General features: G+C 38.0%; 1 protein-coding gene across 4 annotated transcripts in view; it reads left to right on the forward strand.

Moving 5' to 3' along the window:
* The window catches only part of Osbpl11 (oxysterol binding protein like 11), a 78,327-nt gene that overhangs the window by 47,427 nt on the left and 9,363 nt on the right, over positions 1–21,537 (forward strand). For all 4 annotated transcript variants that reach the window (XM_076867252.1, XM_076867251.1, XM_076867253.1 and 1 more), the window contains exon 12: positions 13,499–13,681. In XM_076867252.1, the coding sequence (XP_076723367.1) occupies positions 13,499–13,681 (183 nt within the window). The remainder of the gene's footprint in view (positions 1–13,498; positions 13,682–21,537) is intronic.

Here is a 21,537-nt window from a genome sequence, read left to right on the forward strand (position 1 = left end):
GATCATAGGATTCAAGCCTTAAAAGTAGAAGGGACTTGAAAAGTCACTAAAGCAGAATTCACTAGATGCTTAAATCTTTTTGTAACATATCTGGCAACTGATTTGTTCAATCTGTGTTGGAACATTTATTATTAGCACAGAATTCAATGTGTAAGGCATCCCCTCATTTATATAAAGTTAGAGCTGAAATCTATATCCCCGTGACATTCTTATATTGGTGAAAATGTACTTCAGAGTCTCTGCTTCAGTAGAATGTCTAGGGAAAATAAAACTGCAATAATAACTTTTCCAAATCTAGCTGTTACTGTCATATTGATAATTTTTAGGGGGACATGTAGTTTTTATTCTCTTCAGTTTATTTTCTGGATAAGAAGCTGTAGAACAATTTTAGTTGTCCATTTTGCAAAGTATTTCCAGGTTCTAAAACTTCATTCTAAGAGTATATATGTGTACGTACGTATATTTGTGTGTTTGTGTATGTGAATTCCTATACAGCTCATATTATCTAAAACAAGATTTTTTGGAAAAACACATTGTTTATATACAAACTTGTTTCTTTGATTATTTCATCTTATTTCCCCCAAATGGCTGTGAGCTTTTTGACATATCTGTTTTGTTTGGGGGCCTCCATTATAGTAAGTGATGTGTACATATTTACATGTTTTTCTTGGGAAATAGGATTGAGTATGAGTTTCTTTCCTCTGGGAGATAGTCTTGTCTGCACTGTCAAACTGTAGCTATTCACAATAATCCTTTAACCACTACTAGTGAACTTCTTAGATATGAATCATTGGATTCGAATTTTTAGATTGTACACGATTGATATCTCCTTTCTCCTCTAGCATAGCCCTTCATAAGTTTCAATATAGCTATTGTGGGCTCTTATTTTTCTCTTCTGTGAGTTTAATGTCTTTATTTTTTTTTTAATAGTCACTGGTAACATGAAGAACCAAGAGGTAGTTTTGCTATTAGCATGTTTTACCCACATAACTGAAATGAAAATCCTAGAGGCACATGTGGGAGCAGATCAGTAGACATTAATAGCATTGTACAGTGTACAGTGGCGATCAGCCTAGAAGGAAATACTGAAGATTGTAAATACCAACATACATGGAAATTCGTGTCAGAACATTTAATTGTATCTAACTAAAAATCTATAAATGTTCCATCATTTCTTTAACTTTCAAATTAAGTATGTTTGTTTATATTCTTATAAGCCCTTGCCATGATTTCTTTTAATCCTGATGTAAGAATTCCACACAATATTTTTTGCCAGCTAGCATTCAAAGGCATTTTCTTTTTGGTACCACCCAAGTGGTAGTGAAAATACTCTAGATGTAGATAATTGTGGTAATTTAGCCATTATGTACATTTATCAGCATTAATCAGGCTATACACATAAAAATGAGTATTTGTTACATATAAATTATATTACAATAAACCTATAAAAGTAGAATAAACTGAAGTTATTGATGACATATAAAGTAAATAATGATCTTTTTACTCAGTAAATTAGTCTGTGTTTTTTTTTTTAAACTCTTCAGGACCAAGGACCAAACTCAGGGCCTTGCACGTGTGCTAGGCAAGCTCACTGCCACTGAGCTAAATCCCCAACCCCTACTCTATGCCTTTTTTTTTTAATGTATTTATTTGTTCTAATCAGTTATACCTGACAGCAGAATATTCTTCAGTTCATTGTATACAATGGAAAACAATATTTGACTTCTCTGATTGTACCCAAAGTAGGGATTTATGCTTCTTGAAGACAAAATGATTTAGATTTTTCATCAGTAATATTTACTGCATACTTACTTTTATTTTCTGATCTAATCTTTGTCTTGTCATTAATCTTACTGTAGAAGTCTGAAGTACTTGCTCAATTATATAGTAAAGGTCTTTATAACCAGGCATGGTGGAGCACATCTATAATCCTAGCAACTCAGGAAGCTGAGCCAGGAGGATCACAAGTTCAAGGTTAGCCTCAGCAACTTAGCAAGACCCTGTCTCAGAATAAAAAGGGTTGAAGATGTGGTTTACTGGTTAAGCATCACTGGGTTCAATCCCCAGTACCAAAAAAAAATTTTTTTTAAGTTTTTATTATTAGTTGTTCAAAACATTACATAGTTTTTTTTTTTTAGATGAGGAGAGAGAGAGAATTTTTTTTTAATATTTATTTTTTAGTTTTCAGCAGACACAACATCTTTGTATGTGGTGCTGAGGATTGAACCATTACATAGTTCTTGACATATCATATTTCATACATCAAAAATTTTTTTAAATAAAAATAAAGGGTCTTTATAGTTTTTTCTAATATGAGTTGTTTAATGTTTAATAAACTAAGAGTTCCACTTGAGGCTTTTTCATATTGATTTTATGAATAGATATCTCTCTAGGAAGAAATTCTATTTATGAATAGATATCTCTCTTCAATAAATAGTTATTGAAGTCTTCCCTATATTCATTATCTTCAAAGTGTTACTCTTCAGTGTGAATTCTCACACGTTTTGCAAGTATGGCCCTATGAATAAAGAATTTCCCACTCTGATTTCATTCAGCTGTGTCTTCAGTGTAAATTTTCTGGTGCTCATTAAGAGACTCTCTCCTGTCAAAGACTTTTCTGCCTTCATTACTTTAGGGCTTTCTCCCCAGTATTAGTTGTCTTGAATTTGTTAAGGTCAAAGCTTCCTCTGAAGGCTCTTCCACAATGATTTCAGAAATAGCATTCCCCCCCCCCCCCGCCCCCTTTGAGTCTGGAGACTGCCATTCTTTGAATCCTTTTCTAGGCTTCCTGTCCTAGATCAGGAACACCAGGTTTCTGTGCTATACAGGTGCTAAAAAAAAAAAAAAAAAAAATCATAGGGACAACTCTTAAGAAACCAGAAAGCCAGGAAATGATACATGATCTCTTGACATTGATGAGGTCCTCACTAAATTGCTTAGACTGTCTTGGAACTTATTATATTCCTACCTCAGACTCATGAGCCACTAGGATTACAGGTTTGTTTCCTCTCACAGTGAGTGTCATGTGACTCTTTTTTTTTTTTTAATTTTTAGTTGTAGATGGACAAATACCTTTATTTGGTTCTATTTTTTTTGTTTTATTTTTATGCGATGCTGAGGATAAAATCCAGCGCCCTGCACATGCTAGGCAAGCACTCTACTGCTAAGCCACAACCTCAGCTCCTCATATGGCTCCTTTGTTAAGCATCTGACTGTCCTTTGCTCAGTTGCTTCTCTGTGAAAACACGGCAATGAGAAGAAGATGGATTCTCGTCTTTCTAAAGCAGTCCTGTGTTTGATGCACTTGATGCAATCACACGACCTATGCACTAGTACAGAAAAACCCAGGGTCTTGCACAGACCAGGTCTCTACCATGTAATTATATCCTCAGCTTCTTGAATCTTACTGTTCAAATATTGGATCAACTACAGAATGTTTTTGCAGATATGATTTGGTTCTTGCTGCACCAATAAGAGACTTCAGGGTCAAAGGCAGTCCTGACTCTGTGCTGAGAAGTCTATGGCTACACAGCTTTCCAGAGCGATCTGTATGCCTGTCTAACACATCAATTCCAACCACATTCAGGTTCATACGGTTTGGGTATTTCTGCATTGCAGCTGCTGAAATAGTTTTCCATGGGTCAAAGATATGCTCCAAGGTCCAGAGCTCAATGGTGCCAGCGTCCCAATCCCTGTTCCAGATGTGCTGGGGGTCAATGAGGCACTGAGGCATAATGTCCTGCCCCCCCCCACACACACACACCTGGCAGGATGCACAGCCTGCAGAAGCCATCAGGTCCCAAGAGAGGATGTCCCAAAGTGCAGCCCCTTAAATGTTTATATTTTCCTAGTTATTGTTTTCTTATATGTTAAGTCTTCATTTAAATATGTAGTGCTTTATTTTTATTTTAATTTATAGTTTTGTTTCTGAATACAAAAATTTTTAACATTGATCATTACTATATATGCTTATTTTAGAATATTTTTATTTGTAGATAGACATAATACCTTTCTTTTTTAAATTTTTTTTTTATGTGGTGCTGAGGATCAAACCCAGTGTTAGGCAAACACTCTACCATGTGAGCTATAGCCCTAGCCCCTATATATGCTTTTAATGAAAATTGAAGCATAATTTATTATAAAAGGAAAAGAATCAGATTATTTATTGTTTTTACCTAGAGAGTTTTAAGCCTGTGTTCAATAAATTGTTATTACACCGTAACTATAGAAGATACTCAAACTAGTTTACCACTGAAAGAAGATCTACCAGCAAATCTTGTGTTAGGGAGGTATATAGATCCATTATTTCCATTCTTACCATTCTTGCTGTAATGTACTACATTTGAAGCATTGGGAAACTCTGATGTTTCATTTCCATTTTTTTCCCTCCATCCCATCCCACCCTGCAATATCTTTTTCCTTTGGATCTAATGCTGCATAAATATGCATTGTCTCATGCCTGGTTGCTGTGCTGAGCAGTAATAAGTTGTGGCTTTTGTTATCTGTTATAGAGCTGCTTGCTTTAAATTAGTAGATCCTGAATAGTTTTTCTTGCATGTCTAACATAAAAGCATTTCATGTAAAAAATAAAATAATAGCAACTATCAAAGTGGAAAAAAATAAAAAGAAATAGCATTTCCCTCCTTGAGTTTTCTGATATCAATGAAGCTGGAGCTCTCTGACTGAAGCCTTGACCACATTCATTACATGTTTAGAGTTTCTGGACTATATGAATTTTCCTGTTTTAGCATTAAGCTAAATCTCTGGTTGAGTACTCTCCAACAACATTAATAAGACATGTTTTCTCTCCAGCATGAACTCTTTGGTGTTGGTGTTGTAGAAGGAAGAACCACATTTAATACATTTTTAGGATTTTCTCTCGTATGAATTATGTTATCTAAGGGCGGGATATTGATTAAAGGACACACGTAACACATTTCTTGAGTTTTTGTCCAGTATAAATTCTTTCATGTTGAAGAAATGCACAATGAGAGTTGCCTTTCAGTTTCCACCTTAGTTAGTTTTTCCCCAATATGCTTAATGAGGGCTGGGGTTGTGGCTGAGTGGTAGAGCACATGCCTGGTACAAATGAGGTGCCCTGGGTCTGAGCCCCAGCACCAACACAAAACCAAACCAAAGTATGAAGGTGCTTTATTTTTATAATTTTTTAAAATAAAAATAAAGCTTTTCCATAGGCATTTTCTCCAGTGTGAGTTCTCTCATATCTATATGGGGTAAATAATGACTGTAAAATTCTTCAAAATCATTATAATTCCTCATAAGGTTTTTCTCCTGTGAACTCTACTGGGTCAGTTAAGAGAGAAAATCCTTTTTAAGGATTTCTAGGATTTATTTCATCCTATGGGTTATCATGTGTTGCACTAATATTGAGCCATGAATGGAAAGTTCATATTCATTACAATTCCAAAGGTACTTTTCCTATTCTAAATCTACTAAGAAGGAAATAAGCTGTTAAAGCCTTGTCCACAAATATTCGTTTGTATTTGCACAAAGGAATTCTTTGATATTCTTTTCCCACATTTAGTACCCATAGTGTTAACCTCTGTTACATGTTAGAATTTTCTTCTTTTCCAACAACTTAACTACATAGCTATTCTAATTAATTTTTAACCCTTAGTTACATTTTGAACACTTGATATATTGTTTGTATTTATGCAAGTATCCCTTTATAAGAACTTAGGTGTAGTAGGTGTGGTGGCGCACGCCTGTAATACCAGTGGCACGGGAGGCTGAGACAAGAGGATTGTGAGTTCAAAGCTGGCTTCAGGAACTTAGCAAAGCCCTGAGCTACTTAGCTGTCTCTAAATAAAATACAAAAAAGAATTGAGATGTGGTTCAGTGGTTAAGCATTCCTGGTTTCAATCCCTGGTATAAAATAAAATAAAGGGCAAATAATAGTAACTTGGGAACATATGCCACTAAAAAGAACTTAGTTATAGTTTTAAGCTCAACTTTTTTCCCTAAATTCAAAATAGCCAAACCTTTTACATGAGTCATTGTTTTAAATTACCTTAATTATGATATATATAAATTATAAGAAATGAATATATTTCTGGGACTCCCTAATGTAGAGAATCAGAAATCATCCCTTCAGATCTTATCTTTGCTATGATAGGTAACTGCTTCTGGAAAATTATCCTGCATAGAAATTTGCTCTTGGTTTTTAAGTTCTGCTTCAGTGGCAGGTGTAGAATGGAGTGAGGGTGGGTAGTGAACTGAGATTAGAAGTTAGGATAGCAGTTGGGCATTCAGAATTGAGAGACTTCAAGAAGTAACTAAAAGAATGTAGAGGGGAAAACAAGGTGTCCATAGTAACTTAGGCTCATGTCCTGGTTAGCTACTAATAAACTTTAAAACAACAATTTGTTATTATCTCTCACAATCCTGAGGATCGCGTAGACTTCATCTGGGTTTTTTCAGTTGGCAAATTTCATGTGGTTGTTGCCAGACGTTAGCTCGGGCTTCAGTCATCTAAAGATTTAACCTGGCTGGAGATCTAAGGTAGCTGACTCACATGAGAGGCAGTTGATTGGCCTTTGGCCAAGTGGGTAGCTGGGGCTGTCATTCAGAGGACCTACATGAACTTTCCTATGTGACTTGGGCTTTTCCCATCCCTGGCAACTTGAAGTTAGGTTTCTAGAGGCATCATCCCAAAGCAAGCATTCTAAAAGCCGTACTGTAGTGGGGATTGAATTGTACTGGGGATATGTGTAGCTCTGAGCTACATCTTCAGTCTTTTTTATTTTGAGACAGTCTCACTAAATTGCTAAGACTGGCCTCGAACTTATGAACCTCCTCCCTTTGCCTCCTGAATAGCTTGGATTTCAAGAGTGTACTACCACACCTGGCCTTTACTGGCATTTGATATCTGTTTTTCTTTTTTATTTCTTTTTTTAAAGACTACAAATAAAGGCTGGGGATGTAGCCCAATGGTTGAGCACTTGCCTAGCATGTAGGAGGCCCTGAGTTCAATCCTAGGACTGCAAAACAAAACAAAACAAAACATGCTTACGACCAAGATCATTAATATTATCAGGTGGACATCCTCATTTTTCTTAATGAGCAGATATTATATTTACCTCCTTATTTGTTTATTTGTTATTATTTACCACCTTATTGGCTTCTTTACCTTCCCTACCATTTATCTTCAATGCACATTTGTTGGTCTTATAAATTGGAAGTGTAACACTTTCTTCCAGCATAGTGTGCATGCAAGCATCGTCCTTTCTCTCCTTGGCATTCATATACTCACTGTTTCCCCAATTCTTTAAGGAATAATTGTAGCTGATTCCAAAGTTTCCTCATCTTCTCTACTCTGCCATCTCTGGAAACGAGTGATTTTACAAGATTGATGTTAGAAATAGTTTCCTATTCTTAACACCTTTTCTTATTTGATTTTACAAAATTTGTAACTTCTTTTATGCCTTTATTTAATGGTCATATCTCCCTCCTTAGAGATAGCCTAGTTTTTTATAGCTGTCTGCAATTGGAGCAGACGCATTATCTGCTGTCTATATTTGGTATAAATATATTATATTCCACCTGACTTCCCTTACTTCCTCATTTTCCACAGCTATCTCTGATGTGACCAAGTGAGCCTACTTAACTATTCATGGTTTCCTATCCATTTTCTGGTTACATTTTCCATGTTTGCTTAGGATGATTATTATATGATAATTATCTGAAAGTAAAATATGTATCGTATGGTATAGTATCATCAAGATTTTAGGATGATTTATGTATATATAACTGTATACTAGAGATATGGAGAAATAAATACTCTCTCTGCCATCAGGAAGCTTTCAGTTTCCATGGAAAGCATTTTTAGGGAAAACTCATATAACAGACAGTTAGAAATAAAGTCTGTCATTATAATAACCATAAAGATAGCAAAGGACAGACATACTGTGAAGCTAGGATTAGATAATTGCTGTACCTAAAATAAGTTTTAGCTCTGACTCATCTGTTAAAATGAGGGCTGGAGTTGTGGCTCAGCGTAGAGTGCTCACCGAGAACACATAAGGCACCGGGCTTGATCCTCAGCATTACATAAAAATAAATAAATAAAATATTGTGTCCAACTACAACTAAGGAAAAAAAAAGAAAAAAAGAAAGAAACATGATGCTCAACATACTTCTCATTTTCTGATAAAGGAAGCATATCACTTTTTCAAGAAAGACAAACTATTTTCCTGGCACTGACTCCAAAGGAGTTTGTTACACATACACTTACGTAGTGGCTTTGAGTGACATAACAGATAGTGTCTTCTTCAATACTTTTTCATAAAGTGTAGGTACCCTTCCATAAGAGTATTGAGTCTAAAAATGTAAAAGGTTGTTGAATTTTCAGAACTAGACAAGTTCTAGTTGTCTATTAGAAAGTGAGAAAGCAGGGGCTGGGGATGTGTCTCAAGTGGTAGTGCGCTCGCCTGGCATGCGTGAGGCACTGGATTTGATTCTCAGCACCACATAAAAATAAAAAATAGAGATATTGTGTCCACCTAAAACTAAAAAATAAAATATTTTTTAAAAAGTGAGAAAGCAACTGCTTTGTTATCATTTATCCTCGATTTAGCGATGAATAGGATAATGGTTTAAAATTTAGCTTTTTGGTAAGTATCTTGAGGATAGTACATTCTCTATTCTGTCTCATTTATTGTTACAAGATTTACAGGCTTTAGATATTATTGAATCTTTTTAATAAAGAGGACCTGTCAAGGGCTGGGGTTGTGGCTCAGCAGTAGAGCACTCACCTAAGCATGTGCAAGGCACTCACTGGGTTCAATCCTCAACACCACATAAAAATAAATAAATAAAAGTCTTGTGTCCAACTATAAAAAAAATACTAAAAAATATTTTTTTAAAAAAGAGGACCTGTCAGTTGCCTCTGCAATAAGTGATCCCCAGTTTTGAGAACTTACCTCATAGTGGGTGTATTAAAATGTTAGCATCTAAATAGTACTCATGAGTAGCCAACGTCTCAACCGGTGAGAGTTATTTAATGTCTTTATTTGAATGTTTGCCTTTGGTTTTGGAAGTTTATAGAACTGTTTTATAATGTATACTTAGCCATTTGATCAAATTGTTTCTTAAAATCATGCTTGCCTTCATAAAGATACTTATCAAAAGCAATCGTTAAATGAAGAGTAGAATCTATTTGAAGTATATTCATTTCAAACCCAAACAGTCATGTATAAAACTAAAAGACAAACTAATAACCCGGTTATTGTCAGGTAAGATAAAAGGCTGCTCTTAAGAATCACAGAGCCTAGCATGAAAAGACATATCAAAGTTGACATGCCAGAAAAACCATAGCTTTTGATCCCAGCTTTAACTTTTTGTTGTCTGAGTGGCCACATGTAAAAATATACTTAAAACAAGTAAATTATTTTTTAATAAACATTATCTAAAGTCTCTCAGCCTTGTTGAGGGAGAGGTCCATTTTATGATGAGGAAATTGAAACTCTTTAAGGCCCTCAGCAGAACTAGTCTCTCTGATTCATATACCATGATCTTTTTGCTTGGACTGTAATGCTTTTAAAGAATTGTGAAATTTTTCTCATTTCTCCCAAGATTAGGAAACATTTGCATAAACTAACTTTTTTTTTTTTTTTAAGTTGTGTGTGGACTCAATGCCTTTATTTGTTTTTATGTGGTACCAGGTTTGAACCCAGTGCCTCACACTTGTGAGGTAAGTGCTCTACCACTGAGCCACAACCCCAGCCCTAAATTCCTAAACTTTATACTGTGTGTTTGGGCAGGAAGCCCAGACTACTACAAAGAAGCAGAGTGACAGAGTTGGTTGAATGTGAGCAGAGCTGAACTTCATTTCTTTGGGTATTTCTCTAATTTCCCTTTGTCTTATAAAATAATTCTCCAGTATCACTGCTACAAAACCATGGTTATGTCAGTCTTGAGGTCAGGTTGTTTTGAGGAAACTTGTACCTCCAAGTATTGTAAAGACTTGAACTTTAGAGTTCATTTGGATCTATATTTAAATCCTGACTCTACTGTTTACTAGCTGTGTGATTCAGGGCCGCTAATCTAAATTTTTGAGCCTTTGTTTCCTCATCTACAGAAATAGAATAGTTATAAACCTTGAAAAATAAATTATGTAAAACATTAACCTATTGTAAATGTTCAGCAAATGCCAGAAACACTGACCTCTTGTGTATGTTTTTGTTCCCACTTACTCATTCTGGGTGGTGATATTAATTTGAACATATCATTTAAGCTCTTTGAGAATTAATCTTCTCATTCATCAATTGAGACATTTATTAAACACCTATTTACTAGACACTCTGCTAAGTACTAATTGGGCATTCAGAGATGAAACCCATTCCATGCTTGATGAGAGCACATAGTCTTTTGGGAGGGTATGGCAAACTCAGAATAACAGTATCATATGATTAGTATGGGCTTAGGCCAGAAGATAAGATATGGCTTCTAAAGAAAGGTGGTGCTTGAATTGAGTCTTGAAGGATATTCTAAGAGTATAACCAGAAAGGAAAGACGTTTCAAGTAGAGGGATTAGTATGTTGGTATGTAAAATGAGTTAGATGAAAATTGTTGTGGAAGTTCTTTGTGTATTTTGAATTAGACCAGAGGGTGGCAGTCTATAGCCTTTCAGCCAAATGTGGTCTGACATGTTTGTGTAAATACATATTTTATTGGAACACAGCCTCGTCTGTTATTTTACTTGACATCTCTGAATGTTTTCATTCTACAGTGATAAAGTTTAGTAGCTGTGAAGAGATAGTCTGACCTGAGAATCCAAAGAATTTTCTATCTGGTACCTTATAGAAGCTTGTTAACACTTTATTAAATGGTTGTGAAGAATTGTTTTTAGTAAATTAAGGTGAAGTCCTTCTTTCTTCTTGTGTTCCTTTGCAGGTTCCTCATAACCTGCCGCTGGTATGTGTGGCTTCTGTCCCCTGCCCCAGTTCTCTTTGTGCTGCTTTTGCTGTGCATGTGCTCTAAGCACTGTATAACCCAGCGTTTATGAGCAAAGACCTGATTATTTATTTAGTGGAAAGGCTTGTGAGATAAGGATAATGGCAGTAAAAGAAAGATCAAGTAAGCCAGGTGTGGTCATGCTCACGTGTAGACCCAGCTACTTGGGAGGCTGAAGCAGGAATGGTTTGATTCCAGTCTGAACAGCATTAGCAAGACCCTGTCTTTAAAAATAATAATAATAATAATAATAAGACAAGTAAGAAATAGATTATTATTCCTCAGATCTGAAAATGTAATTCTGGGTTGGATGGAGAAGGGAAAACATATGTGTGCAGTGTCATCTCATGTGCTATTTGGTTAAAGATAAGTTTTCAAGGAAGTGGAGGATATTGGCAAGTGGGATCAGAGGAATTGGAAGAACATCATGAGAAACATTCAGTCTGTCAAGAAATCCTTAGCAGTGCAATTATTTAAGTTCATATACCTCAAAGCACAACCCCAAAGTTTCCACCTTAGGGTAAGCAAACAGATGATAGTCATGATGTGTCCAGTGACTTACAATTACTCCTTTTGATTTTGAATATTTGGTTTGCTCTTGCATTCTAAGCCCTTTTATACCTTGATCTCTAAGATTCAGCTCTTGGGTCATTTATTTGTTGATCTCTTCATTCCTGTTCTTTGAGCTCTGAGTTTGCATACAAACTGACTAAAAACTGTGGGCTCCCTAAATTCCATTTTGTCTTTCATGTTCTCTTGGCTTATACCTAACAAATGCTCATTAGGAGTCCTGTGCTGATGCCTTTGGTCTGTTAAGTTCTCTTTTGAAACCAGATAAACCATATAATCTCTGGAACACTAATTATATCTTAACCTTTACCATTGTTGCCTGAGTTTTGACCCTCTTCTAATCTGACCCTATCTAATCTGATCTGTGTCCTAATATTTCATTAAAAATTATAGACCTAGTCTTAGCAATTTAGCAAGACCCTGCCTTTAAAAAAGAAAGACTGGACTGGGATTATAGCTCAGTGGTAGTGTACCTGAATGCTTGTGTTTAATCCCTAGAACCAACCCCACCCCCCAAAAAGAAAAGAACTCGACAATTATGTGTAACGATAATGCCATAATAAAAAAAATCATCAGGCCAATTCCTATTCTAGCCTTCATTTGAGCTGCATCAGTACAACTGTCTTTTTGTTAAACAGCCAGATAATTCTTCATTAAAATTGATCAACAGTGTTTAAGGTCTGAGTTTTATATTGATAGTGAAATTTTTTATACAACAGTGCATTTTTAATTTTTCTGTTTTAGACAAAGGATTTAAAAATGTTTAATGTATCCTTTTATATTTTCTATACTTATTGATTTGTCTAGATTCTATGTTTAATCTAAAATCATGTTTATATGGTGTTTTAGTCAGCTTTTTCAGGGCTGTGACCGAAAGACCCGATGAGAACAATTAGAGGAGGAAAAGTTTATCTGGGGAGCTGGGGTTGTGGCTCAGCAGTAGACCGCTGACTTAGTATGTGTGAGGCCCTGGGTTCGATCCTCAGTACCACATAAATAAATCTTTCTTAATTTATTTTGGGGATTCTGGGTTTCAGAGGTCTCAGTCTATAGGTGGTCAACTCCATTTCTTGGGCACCTGAGATGAGGCAGGACATCACGGCAGAAAGTATGTGGTGTGGGAACACAGCTCAGGACGTGATAATCAGGAAGGAGAGAGAGAGAGGGAGATGTTTCCTCTCCACGGACAAAATATAAACCCCAAAGGCATAGTCCTAATTACCCACCTCCTCCAGCCACACCTTGCTGTTTACCACTCAGTTAATTCCTGTCAGGGATGAATTCACTGATTAGGTTAAGGCTCTCCTAACCCAATCCTTTCAATTCTCAACTTTCTTGAATTGTTTCACACATGAGCTTTTCGGGGGAAACCTGACACCTAAACCATAATGTTTGGTTTAAATACAAAACTTGATATATCCAGAACTCCAGATTTTAAATAGGACTCGTAAAAATAAATGGAATAGATTATAGTGTCCAAACATTTTAGACTTTAATGCAGAAGGAAATGTTTAAGATCATACTTTAAGTCTGTGGCTTGATGCCTATTATTCTTTTTGGAGGTTTGCAGCGGGTACTGTTGATTTAACCCAGGGGCAATGTACTACTGAGCCACATCTCCAGCACTTTTTATTTTTTGAGACAGTGGCTCGCGAAGTTGCTGAGGCTGCCTTGAAACTGAGATCTTCTTTTGTAGCCTCCCGAGCCATGAGGATTTTACATATGTATGCCACCATGTCTGGCCTTGATGCCTAATATTCTATCTAAAGACTAAAATTGATGTTTGAAAAGAAATTATCTAGGAAAGTGTTTGATGCCCACTAATTTAAATGAGCTCTGTAACTTTTTTAAACTGAATATGCAGGCTTTGTTCTTGGGCTTCAGAACCTAAGGAATCAATTTAGAATCACTTATCACTTATTAGAATATATCTTTATTTTCTGCCTGCTTCTAGGGTTACAGCTGAAGTAAAGCATAACATTACCAACACTGTGGTATGCAGAGTGCAAGGGGAATGGAATAGTGTTCTCGAGTTCACTTATAGCAATGGAGAGACAAAGTATGTGGACCTGACTAAATTGGCCGTAACAAAGAAAAGAGTAAGGCCGCTGGAGAAGCAGGATCCATTTGAATCCAGGTATGTCGTCCTTTTTTTTTTTTTTCTTTTTTTTTTTTTAAATTAATTTTTATTGTAGGTTGTTCAAAACATTACATAGTTCTTGATATATCATATTTCACACTTTGATTCAAGTGGGATATGAACTCCCATTTTTACCCCGTATACAGATTGCAGAATCACATCAGTTGCACAACCATTGATTTACATATTGCCATTCTGGTGTCTGTTGTATTCTGCTGCCTTTCCTATCCTCTACTATCCCCCCTCCCCCCTCCCCTCCCCTCTTCTCTCTCTACCCCCTCTACTGTAATTCATTTCTCCCCCTTATATTTTTCCCCCTTTCCCCTCACTTCCTCTTGTATGTAATTTTGTATACCCCTGAGGGTCTCCTTCCATTTACATGCAATTTCCCTTCTCTCTCCCTTTCCCTCCCACCTCTCATCCCTGTTTAATGTTAATCTTCTTCTCATGCTCTTCATCCCTACTCTGTTCTTAGTTACTCTCCTTATATCAAAGAAGACATTTGGCATTTGTTTTTAAGGGATTGGCTAGCTTCACTTAGCATAATCTGCTCTAATGCCATCCATTTCCCTCCAAATTCTATGATTTTGTCATTTTTTAATGCAGAGTAATACTCCATTGTGTATAAATGCCACATTTTTTTAATCCATTCGTCTATTGAAGGGCATCTAGGTTGGTTCCACAGTCTTGCTATTGTGAATTGTGCTGCTATGAACATGGATGTAGCAGTGTCCCTATAGTGTGCTCTTTTTAGGTCTTTAGGGAATACACCGAGTAGGGGAATAGCTGGATCAAATGGTGGTTCCATTCTGAGCTTTCCAAGAAATCTCCATACTGCTTTCCAATTGGCCGCACCAATTTGCAGTCCCACCAGCAATGTACAAGAGTACCCTTTTCCCCACATCCTCACCAGCACTTGTTGTTGTTTGACTTCCTAATGGCTGCCAATCTTACTGGAGTGAGATGGTATCTTAGGGTGGTTTTGATTTGCATTTCTCTGACTGCTAGAGATGGTGAGCATTTTTTCATATACTTGTTGATTGATTGTATGTCCTCCTCTGAGAAATGTCTGTTCAGGTCCTTGGCCCATTTGTTGATTGGGTTATTTGTTATCTTATTGTCCAATTTTTTTAGTTCTTTGTATATTCTGGATATTAGGGCTCTGTCTGAAGTGTGAGGAGTAAAGATTTGTTCCCAGGACGTAGGCTCCCTATTTACCTCTCTTATTGTTTCTTTTGCTGAGAAAAAACTTTTTAGTTTGAGTAAGTCCCATTTGTTGATTCTAGTTATTAACACTTGTGCTATGGGTGTCCTATTAAGGAATTTGGAGCCCGACCCCACAGTATGTAGATCATAGCCAACTTTTTCTTCTATTAGACGCCATGTCTCTGATTTGATATCAAGTTCCTTGATCCACTTTGAGTTAACTTTTGTGCATGGCGAGAGAAAGGGATTCAGTTTCATTTTGTTGCATATGGATTTTCAGTTTTCCCAACACCATTTGTTGAAGATGCTATCCTTCCTCCATTGCATGCTTTTAGCCCCTTTATCAAATATAAGATAGTTGTAATTTTGTGGATTGGTTTCTGTGTCCTCTATTCTGTACCATTGGTCCACCCGCCTGTTTTGGTACCAGTACCATGCTGTTTTTGTTATTATTGCTCTGTAGTATAGTTTGAAGTCTGGTATAGCTATACCGCCTGATTCACACTTCCTGCTTAGCATTGTTTTTGCTATTCTGGGTCTTTTATTTTTCCATATGAATTTCATGATTGCTTTCTCTATTTCTACAAGAAATGCCGTTGGGATTTTGATTGGCATTGCATTAAACCTATAGAGAACTTTTGGTAATATCGCCATTTTGATGATGTTAGTTCTACCTATCCATGAACAGGGTATATTTTTCCATCTTCTAAGATCTTCTTCTATTTCTCTCTTTAGGGTTCTGTAGTTTTCATTGTATAAGTCTTTCACCTCTTTTGTTAGGTTGATTCCCAAGTATTTTATTTTTTTTTGAGGATATTGTGAATGGGGTGGTTGTCCTCATTTCCATTTCAGAGGATTTGTCACTGATATACAGGAATGCCTTTGATTTATGCGTGTTGATTTTATATCCTGCCACTTTGCTGAATTCATTTATTAGCTCTAATAGTTTCTTTGTAGACCCTTTTGGGTCTGCTAGGTATAGAATCATGTCATCTGCAAATAGTGATAATTTGAGTTCTTCTTTTCCTATTTTTATGCCTTTAATTTCTTTCGTCTGTCTAATTGCTCTGGCCAGTGATTCAAGAACTGTGTTGAACAGAAGTGGTGAGAGAGGGCATTCCTGTCTTGTTCCAGATTTTAGAGGGAATGCCTTCAGTTTTTCTCCATTCAGAATGATGCTAGCCTGAGGCTTAGCATAGATTGCTTTTACAATATTGAGGTATGTTCCTGTTATCCCTAGTTTTTCTAGAGTTTTGAACATACTTTGTCGAATGCTTTTTCTGCATCTATCGAGATGATCATATGGTTCTTATTTTTAAGCCTATTGATGTGGTGAATAACATTTATTGATTTCCGTATATTGAACCAACCTTGCATCCCAGGGATAAATCCTACCTGATCGTGGTGCAAAATTTTTTTGATATGTTTTTGTATCCGGTTCACCAGAAGTTTCTTGAGGATTTTTGCATCTAGGTTCATTAGAGATATTGGTCTGTAGTTTTCTTTCTTTGAAGTGTCTTTGTCTGGTTTAGGAATCAGGGTGATGTTGGCCTCATAGAATGAATTTGGAAGTTCTCCCTCTTTTTCTATTTCCTGAAATAGCTTGAAAAGTATTGATATTAGTTCCTCTTTAAAGGTTTTGTAAAACTCTGCTGTATACCCATCCGGTCCTGGGCTTTTCTTAGTTGGTAGTCTTTTGATGGTGTCTTCTATTTCCTCAATTGATATTGGTCTGTTTAGGTTGTCAATATCCTCCTGACTCAATCTGGGCAGATCATATGACTTAAGAAATTTATCGATGCCTTCACTATCTTCTATTTTATTGGAGTATAAGGATTCAAAATAATTTCTGATAATCTTCTGTATTTCTGAAGTGTCTGTTGTGATATTGCCTTTTTCATCCCGTATCCTAGTAATTTGAGTTCTCTCTCTTCTTCTCTTCGTTAGCGTGGCTAAGGGTCTGTCGATTTTATTTATTTTTTCAAAGAACCAACTTTTAGTTTTGTCAATTTTTTCAATTGTTTCTTTTGTTTCGATTTCATTAATTTCAGCTCTGATTTTAATTATTTCTTGTCTTCTACTTCTTTTGCTGTTGTTTTGCTCTTCTTTTTCTAGGATTTTGAGTTGAAGTATTAGATCATTTATCTGTTGGTTTTTTCTTTTTTTAAGGAATGAACTCCAAGCAATAAATTTTCCTCTTAGAACTGCTTTCAATGTGTCCCATAGATTCCGATATGTTGTGTCTGTGTTTTCATTTATCTCTAAGAATTTTTAAATTTCTTCCTTGATGTCTTCCATAACCCATTGATCATTCAGTAACCTATTGTTCATTCTCCAAGTGATGCATGATTTTTCCTTCTTTTATCGTTGATTTTCAATTTCATTCCATTATGATCAGATAAGATGCATGGTATTATCTCTACTCCTTTATATTGTCTAAGAGTTGCCCTGTGACATAATATATGATCTATTTTTGAGAAGGATCCATGTGCTGCTGAGAAAAAAGTGTAATTGCTTGATCTTGGGTGGTATATTCTATATATGTCAGTTAAGTCTAGGTTATTAATTATGTTATTGAGTTCTATAGTTTCCTTATTCAACTTTTGTTTGGAAGATCTGTCCAGTGGTGAGAGAGGTGTGTTGAAGTCTCCCATGATTATTGTATGGTGGTCTATTAGACTCTTGAACTTGAGAAGAGTTTGTTTGATGAACATAGCTGCACCATTGTTTGGGGCATATATATTTATGATTGTTATGTCTTGTTGGTGTATGGTTCCCTTGAGCAGTATGTAGTGTCCCTCTTTATCCCTTTTGATTAACTTTGGCTTGAAATCTATTTTATTTGATATGAGTATGGACACTCCTGCTTGTTTCCGAAGTCCATATGAGTGATATGATTTTTCCCAACCTTTCACCTTCAGTCTATGTATGTCTTTTCCTATCAAATGCATCTCCTGAAGGCAGCATATTGTTGGGTCTTGTTTTGTGATCCATTCTACTAGCCTGTGTCTCTTAATTGGTGAGTTTAAGCCATTAACATTTAGGGTTATTATTGAGATATGGGTTGTTCTTCCAGCCATATTTGCTTATTTATGTTACTAAACATGGTTTGTTTTCCTCTTTGATTATTCCCCCCCCCCTTTACTGTACTACCTCCTGCTGTTGGTTTTCATTGATATTTTCCATTTCTTCTTCCTGTAATGTTTTGCCGAGGATGTTTTGAAGAGATGGTTTTCTAGCTGCAAATTCTTTTAACTTTTGTTTATCATGGAAGGTTTTAATTTCATCTTCCATCCTGAAGCTTAATTTCGCTGGATACACAATTCTTGGTTGGAACCCATTTTCTTTCAGTGTTTGAAATATGTTATTCCAGGATCTTCTAGCTTTCAGAGTCTGTGTTGAAAGATCAGCTGTTATCCTGATTGGTTTACCCCTAAATGTAATCTGCTTCCTTTCTCTTGTAGCTTTTAAAATTCTCTCCTTATTCTGTATGTTGGGCATCTTCATTATAATGTGTCTAGGTGTGGATCTCTTATGATTTTGCACATTTGGCGTCCTGTAGGCTTCTAGGATTTGGGATTCTGTCTCATTCTTCAAGTCTGGGAAGTTTTCTCGTATTATTTCATTGAATAGATTGCTCATTCCTTTGGTTTGGACCTCTATACCTTCCTGTATCCCAGTGACTCTTAAGTTTGGTCTCTTTATGTTATCCCATATTTCTTGAATGTTCTGCTCATGGTTTCTTAACAGCTTTGCTGAGCTGTCTATGTTCTTCTCCAGTTGAAATACTTTGTCTTCATTGTCTGATGTTCTATCTTCTAAGTGTTCTACTCTGCTGGTAGTATTCTCAATTGAGTTTTTAAGTTGGTTTATTGCTTCCTGCATTTCCAGGATTTCTGTTTGTTTGTTTTTTATAACCTCTATCTCCCTGTATAATTGATCTTTTGCTTCTTGGATTTGTTTATGTAATTCATTGTCGAAGTGGTCGAAGTGGTCTTTCACTGTCTGATTTTGCTGTCTAATGTCTTCCTTGAGACTCCAGATCATCTGAAGCATGCATATCCTGAATTCTTTATCTGACATTCCATCTGCTGCAGATATTACCTCTTCTAAAGTTGAGTTGACCTGCATTGCTTGTGGTTCTTTCTTTCCTTGTCTTTTCATACTGATCGCGTTTCTTTCTGCTTGATGAAACTGTTGTGTTATTGATTTTTCCCCCTATATATTTATATTGCTCTTGTATAGTTGCAAAGTCTCCCTCGCAGGGTTTGGCGGTGGTTCTGCCCCTCCTCCAATTGGGGCAGTGTGCCTACCACGCCGGCAGGCCGCTGGGCCTGTACTTTCGGTGGGCCTGTTCTTTCGGTGGTCACAGGTCCACCTACCTTGCAGGCGTGAGCAGCAGCTCTGCCCCTCCGCTGGCCGCTAGGCCTGTTCTGTCTGTCGGTTGCAGGTCTGTCTACCTAGAAGGCGCTGGTGGCGGCTCTGCCCCTCCCCCAACCAGGGCGATGTGTCTGGCGGGCCACTGGGCCTGTTTTGTCGGTGATCAGCTGTGCCCCTCCGCAGGTTGCCGGTGGGTCACAGATCTGCCTACCTTGCAGGCTCGGGGGGTGCTCTGCCGCTCTGCGGATTGCTGTGCCTGTTCTGCTGGTGGGTCGCGGATCCACCTACCTTGCAGGCGCCCGGCGGCTCTGCCCCTCCCCCAACTGGGGCGATGTGTCTGGCAGGCCACTGGGCCTGTTTTGTCGGTGGTCACGGTTCCGCCTACCTTGCACGCGCGTGGAGCAGCTGTGTCCCTCCGAGAGTTGCTGGGTCTGACCTGCCGGTGGGTGGCAAGTGCACCTACCTTGCAGGCGCGGGGGTGGCTCTGCCGCTCCGCGGGTCGCTGGGCCTGATCTGCTGGTGAGTCGCAGGTCTGCCTACCTTGCAGTCGCCCAGCGGCTCTGCCCCTCCCCCAACTGGGGCGGGGCGATGTGTCTGGCTGGCCGCTGGGCCTGTTCTGTTGGTGGTCACTGTTCTGCCTACCTAGCAAACGCGTGGGGCAGCTGTGCCCTTCCGCAGGTTGTTGGGCCTGACCTGCCTGTGGGTCGCAGGCTCGGGGGGTGGCTCTGCCGCTCTGCGGATTGCTGTGCCTGTTCTGCTGGTGGTTCGCAGGTCCGCCTACCTTGCAGGCGCCCGGCGGCTCTGCCCCTCCCCCAACTGGGGCGATGTGTCTGGCGGGCCACTGGGCCTGTTTTGTCGGTGGTCACGGTTCCGCCTACCTTGCACGCGCGTGGAGCAGCTGTGTCCCTCCAAGAGTTGCTGGGCCTGACCTGCCTGTGGGTGGCAGGTGCACCTACCTTGCAGGCATGGGGGTGGCTCTGCTGCTCCGCGGGTCGCTGGGCCTGATCTGCTGGTGAGTCGCAGGTCTGCCTACCTTGCAGTCGCCCGGCAGCTCTGCCCCTCCCCCAACCGGGGCGGGGCGATGTGTCTGGCCGGCTGCTGGGCCTGTTCTGTTGGTGGTCACGGTTCTGCCTACCTAGCAGGCGCGTGGGGCAGCTGTGCCCCTCCGCAGGTTGTTGGGCCTGACCTGCCGGTGGGTCGCAGCTCTTTTTTTTTTTAATATATATATTTTTAGTTGTTGATGTGCCTCTATTTTATTTATTTATTTATATATGGTGCTGAGAATGAAACCCAGTGCTTCACACATGCTAGGCAAGCGTTCTATCACTAAGCCACAACCCCAGCCCCAGTACATTATCTTTGCTTCCATCCAGGAAACTCAGAAGCTCTGGATCTTAATCTAGGCCTTTTAAATAATTTGTGACCTTGGATAAGTCACTGTACCAGTTTGCATCGGCTTCCTTCTCATCTAAATTAAAAGGATTGAAGTGATCTGATGCATTTAAACCTCTTACCAACTAATGCATTATATCAAATATTTGTAAACTGAACAAAAATATTAACAACATTAAAGAATCAAAGGATTACTATCATTATCGTAAAAGCTCTTACTAAACTGAACAAAAATATTAACATTAAAGAATCAAGGATTACTATCATCATCATAAAAGCTCTTACAAATCATTAGCAAAAAGGAGGACACTTCAATAGGAAAATGGACAAATAATACAGAAGGATAATTCACAGATACAGAAATGCCCCCTGGGGAAGTCAGAATGGCAGTTATCAAGAATACAAGCAATAATAAGTGTTGGAGAGGATGTGGGGGAAAAGGTACACTCATACATTGCTGGTGAGACTGCAAATTGGTGTAACCACTTTGGAAAGCAGTGTGCAGATTCCTCAGAAAACTTGGAATGGAACCACCATTTGACTCAGCTATCCCACTCCTTGATCTACACCCAAAGGACTTCAAATCAGCATACTATAGTGACACAGCCATACCAATGTTTATAGCAGCTGAATTCACAGTAGCTAAACTGTGGAACCAATCTAGATGCCTATCAATAGACGAATGGATAAAGAAACTGTGGTATATATACCACAGTGGAATATTACTCAGCATTAAAAGAGAATAAAATTATGTCATTCACAGGTAAATAGATGGAGTTGGAGGATATCATGCTAAGTGAAGTAAGCCAATCCCAAAAACTAAAGGCTGAATGTTTTCTCTGATTAGTGGATGCTGATCTGTGATGGGGGCGGGG

Source organism: Callospermophilus lateralis, chromosome 10 (assembly GCF_048772815.1).
Source record: "Callospermophilus lateralis isolate mCalLat2 chromosome 10, mCalLat2.hap1, whole genome shotgun sequence".
Classification (NCBI taxonomy): domain Eukaryota; kingdom Metazoa; phylum Chordata; class Mammalia; order Rodentia; family Sciuridae; genus Callospermophilus; species Callospermophilus lateralis.